Source organism: Montipora foliosa, chromosome 3 (genome assembly GCF_036669935.1).
Source record: "Montipora foliosa isolate CH-2021 chromosome 3, ASM3666993v2, whole genome shotgun sequence".
In the NCBI taxonomy this organism is placed as follows: Eukaryota; Metazoa; Cnidaria; class Anthozoa; order Scleractinia; family Acroporidae; genus Montipora; species Montipora foliosa.
Genome location: NC_090871.1, coordinates 47630084 through 47634293, shown reverse-complemented (window position 1 = coordinate 47634293; position 4210 = coordinate 47630084). Strand labels below are relative to the sequence as shown.

Here is a 4210-nt window from a genome sequence, read left to right as displayed (position 1 = left end):
CCCCACCTTTCCCTCATTTGCACGTTAGCAGTTTTGGAGTTATCAACCAGGCACGTGGAGGCTCATAGTGGACCTCTCATCTCCCGGTGGGCTAAGTGTTAATGATGACATTGACCCTGACGAGTTTACCATGCAATACATCAAGGTTGATCAGATCATTCGTATGATCTCAAGCTATGGCTTAGGTGCCCTGATTGCTAAATTCTATGTCGAGGCAGCCTACTGCAACATAGCTGTCCATCCATCTGATCGATATCTCCTGGGTATGAGATGGCAGAAGCACTATTATGTTGCTTTAGCGTTACCATTTGGCCTCCGCTCTGCTCTTTATATTTTCAATTCTGTGGCTGACATGGTGGAGTGGATTCTCCTTCATACGTACAATGTTTCTGCGCTGTTACATTATTTAGACGATTTTATTACTGCAGGACCGCCGGATACTAACCAATGTGCTGAGAACTTAGCCACTTCCATAGCTGTTTGCCGCTCCTTAGGACTTCCACTCCACCCGGATAAGTGCATTGGCCCGTCCACACGTTTAGTTGTTTTGGGCATTGAGTTAGACTCAGTGGCTCAGGTGGCCTGTCTCCCCTCGGACAAGCTCTTTGCTTTACAGGTGTTGCTGCAGTCGTGGCGGAATCGTCGCTGGTGTACTCGGCGCAAACTGGAGTCCCTCATTGGCCACTTGCATCATGCCGCCATGGTCGTGTGGCCCGGTCGTACCTTCCTGCGTCTATGATCAATCTGCTCAGTGTTTTCGTAAACGGGACCATCCGATCCGCCTGAATTCTGAATTTCACCTGGATCTTCAGTGGTGGCTTCAGTTTTTGTCCTCTTGGCATGGCGTCTATTTTTGGTTGTTTCCCGGCATGTCGGCCTCCCCTGATCTCGAAGTTACATCGGACGCATCCGGTTCCCTTGGCTTTGGTGCTTACTTCAATGGGGAGTGGTTCAGCGGCGCATGGGTTTCTTCTCAAACCTCTCACTCTATCGCCTATAAAGAGTTGTTCCCGATTATCATTGCCGCTCATGTTTGGGGGCCTCACTTCGCCAGGCGCCATGTTCTGTTTCGCACCGACAACGAGGCAGTGGTTTATATCCTCAACTCCAGAACATCCAGGATTCCCGTGTTAATGCGCCTGCTTCGCCATCTTCTCGCCTCAGCGGCGCGTTTCAATTTCTCCTTTGCCTCTCAGCATGTTCCGGGGGTTCATAATTGCATTGCTGACGCTTTGTCCCGCTTTCATTGGCAGGAGTTCCGGAGGTTAGCACCCCAGACTCAGAAGCTTCCAGTGTCCATTCCACCTCATCTCCTGGAAGAATTGATCGGCTCTCATAAGAGCAGCAGTGCCAGTTCCTGTTAGCCCATGGTTTGGCTGACTCCACTCGGAGATCTTACGCATCTGGCCAGAGGAAATTCGTCAACTTCAGTGCGCAATTGGGCAAGTTGCATCCCAGTGCCTCCCCGTGCCCCACCGAAGAATACGTTGTGCCTCTTTGCCACTTTTCTGGCTGGATCGGTTCAGCACTCTTCGATCAAACTTTACCTTTCAGCGGTTCGTGCCCTGCATATCGAAGAAGGCTTCCCAGACCCTCTGGTCAACTGTCTACGTTTGCAGCGGGTTCTTCGAGGAATCAAACGGACCCAAGGTTCCCCTCAAGCTCAGCGCCTTCCAATTACGGATCACATTTTGATGATCATCTTTAGGTCTTTAGATTTATCTATTTTCGACCACTGCATGTTTTGGGCCACCTGCAACCTAGCATATTTCGGCTTCCTCCAATCTGCTGAATTTACTGTTCCTAATTTGGCTAGTTTCACCCCGGCACTCCACTCAAGTGTCGGTGACATTTCGGTAGACTCTGACGCCAATCCTTCCTGCTTGCGTGTGCGGATTAAAGCCTGCAAGACTGACCCTTTTCGGAAAGGCTGCTTTGTCCACATTAGCCGGGGACGCTTTCCTCTGTGCGCCCTTCAAGCTGTTTTGGCCTATTTGGCAGTGAGAGGAAACTTGGGTGGCCCTCTCTTTCTTTTCCAGGATGGTCGGCCCATAACTCGCGCTGTCCTCACTGCTCGACTCAGAGAAATCCTTGCTGGAGCAGGTGTGTCGGGCAATTTCTCCAGTCACAGTTTCCGCGTTGGTGCGGCCACGGTGGCAGCTCGCAACGGCGTCCCTGATCACCTTATTCAGGCCTTGGGTCGTTGGTGTAGTTCAGCTTACCAGTTGTACATTCGCGCTCAATCCGGGTCATTGGCTTCCCTCTCTTCTCATCTCGCTGCTGGCTCAGTTGGCTCGTGACCCGGGTATACGTGGGAATTCATGCGGATCGCAGGAAATCACGCCGATCGCAGGCAATCAAGCGGACCAGTCCTCCTCAGTTTTTCAGGGTCGCTTGCGGCTTGCTTGCGCCTGCCTGCGGTGGCTGGCCAGGACATGGCAATTTCCGGGTTCAGTTCCTACTTCAGGCAGAACCTTCTTCATGCCTCGCGGCCGGAGGAGCTGTGGCGGACCTTGCTTTAGTGCCTCCTTTTCACCTTGCCTCGGCTAGCGGACTTCTCAGTCTTATTTCATGATCAGCTTCACGGTACTCGGGTAAGTGTCGTCCAGTGTTGCGTCTTGAGCTGGGAGTGGGTGCTTGTGTGAGTTTGGGTGGTGGCGCAGGTTCCACGTCTTCTCTGTTCGCGGCCCCTTCGCCTTCCAAGCACCTTTGGGGTGGTCTTTGGGTGGTGGCCGCTCTCAGAGTTGCCGTGGAGGCCTGTGTGCTCTGCTCATGGCCTGTGGCTCAAGCCTCGTTGCTCGCCCCGGAATCGCCGCCCACTTTGGCAGGCACCATCTCCAAGCTCGTCCATTGGCGATGAGTTTAAATATGGCTAAATGTAATTTACGCTAAGTTAAAATCAAGCCAATGCTGGTCAGCGGTGGCCAGGGAATCATGCGCATTGAGGTGACATATGGGGTTTCTCCATTCGCACGTGCTGGTCGTTTCTGCTGTGTGAGGTGCTGTTTGTTTCAAGCAGCAAGCGTTCAGTTGTTCCGCTTTTTTCCCCTTCCCTTCCCTCCCTCATTGGTGGATTCGGTAAGTATAGGGTTGGTAAGTATCTCCACTGACTTGGTCATTGTGACGGTGCCTGGTGGGTGGTGGCCGCTCGCAGAGTTGCTGTGGAGGCCTGTGTGCTCTGCTCATGGCCTGTGGCTCAAGCCTCGTTGCTCGCCCCGGAATCGCCGCCCACTTTGGCAGGCACAATCTCCAAGCTCGTCCATTGGCGATGAGTTTAACTCTAATTACATACATGTAGCTATGTAGTAAATTATGTGTACGTCACCAATTAGCCAAGTGGAACATGTGAACAGATTCAATTACTACTAATAACAAACAATCACTCATCATTTTGGTTTCAAATATTAAATTGCGAATTGCTATTATTACGGTCAATTGGGTCATAAAGGTTGCTCGGAGAAGACTAACACGGCATAATATTGTAAATCAACTGTAGTTGTAATTGGTGATGAGGCTTGGATATCATGTTGTGATGTCATTACTAAGATCGGGATTGGCCGATAGAAACGTTCACAATTTCGGAAAAACGGAAGAGTTTTGGTCGGGATGACAGGATAGAAGTACCGTAAATAATGGGTACTGTCAATTGAGTATCCTAAGTTTAGAAGTGGAAACAGACCCTTGATGTGAAACTGTTATGAAAGGACAAGGTTGTCCTTGCCGTTTTAGAATCCCTCAAGTGACACTAAGAAGGCTACTTGTTGCAATGGCATTTGAGCAGGTACAGCTGTAGTATGTAAACAAGTCACTGGGGGCTGTGACGGCTGCACCTATGAACACTCATGTACTCATTGGAAAGCACAAAGCTGTGAAACAACTGTTCTGGGATGGAGGAAGGAGAGCAACAATACACGGGCTGTCAGCTTCGTAATGTTGGACGTACCAAAGGCTTTTGGCTTACTACATCGGTCATTGCTGCTGAGCAAGCTAAGAGCATGTGGTTTTCTGGACAGCATACTACAACTTCTAAATAGCTATCTGTGTGACGAGAAATACCATCTGAAATGAGGAGGTCTTGTAAGCTTATGCAGGACGGTCAGTTGAGATGGTCCCCGAGGTTCTGCCCTAGGCCCATTAATATGGAGCCTCTTCCAAATCAACCTGCCTTACTGGGTGACAACAACCTTATCAATGTCCGCAGATGATCATA

The 4210-nt window shown here is 50.4% G+C and overlaps 3 protein-coding genes across 3 annotated transcripts; all 3 read left to right on the top strand.

Moving 5' to 3' along the window:
* The first annotated feature begins 130 nt into the window (after window positions 1–130).
* Window positions 131–739, top strand: LOC137996018 (uncharacterized). The gene has a single exon (XM_068841458.1). The coding sequence runs from the start codon at window positions 131–133 to the stop codon at window positions 737–739; it is 609 nt and encodes a 202-aa protein (XP_068697559.1).
* A 130-nt stretch (window positions 740–869) lies between these two features.
* On the top strand, window positions 870–1364 carry LOC137996016 (uncharacterized). The gene has a single exon (XM_068841457.1). The coding sequence runs from the start codon at window positions 870–872 to the stop codon at window positions 1362–1364; it is 495 nt and encodes a 164-aa protein (XP_068697558.1).
* Window positions 1365–1367: 3 nt separating this feature from the next.
* Window positions 1368–2300, top strand: LOC137996015 (uncharacterized). Its single transcript, XM_068841456.1, has one exon. It carries the CDS (start codon window positions 1368–1370, stop codon window positions 2298–2300), a length of 933 nt encoding a protein of 310 aa, XP_068697557.1.
* The last annotated feature ends 1910 nt before the right edge of the window (window positions 2301–4210 follow it).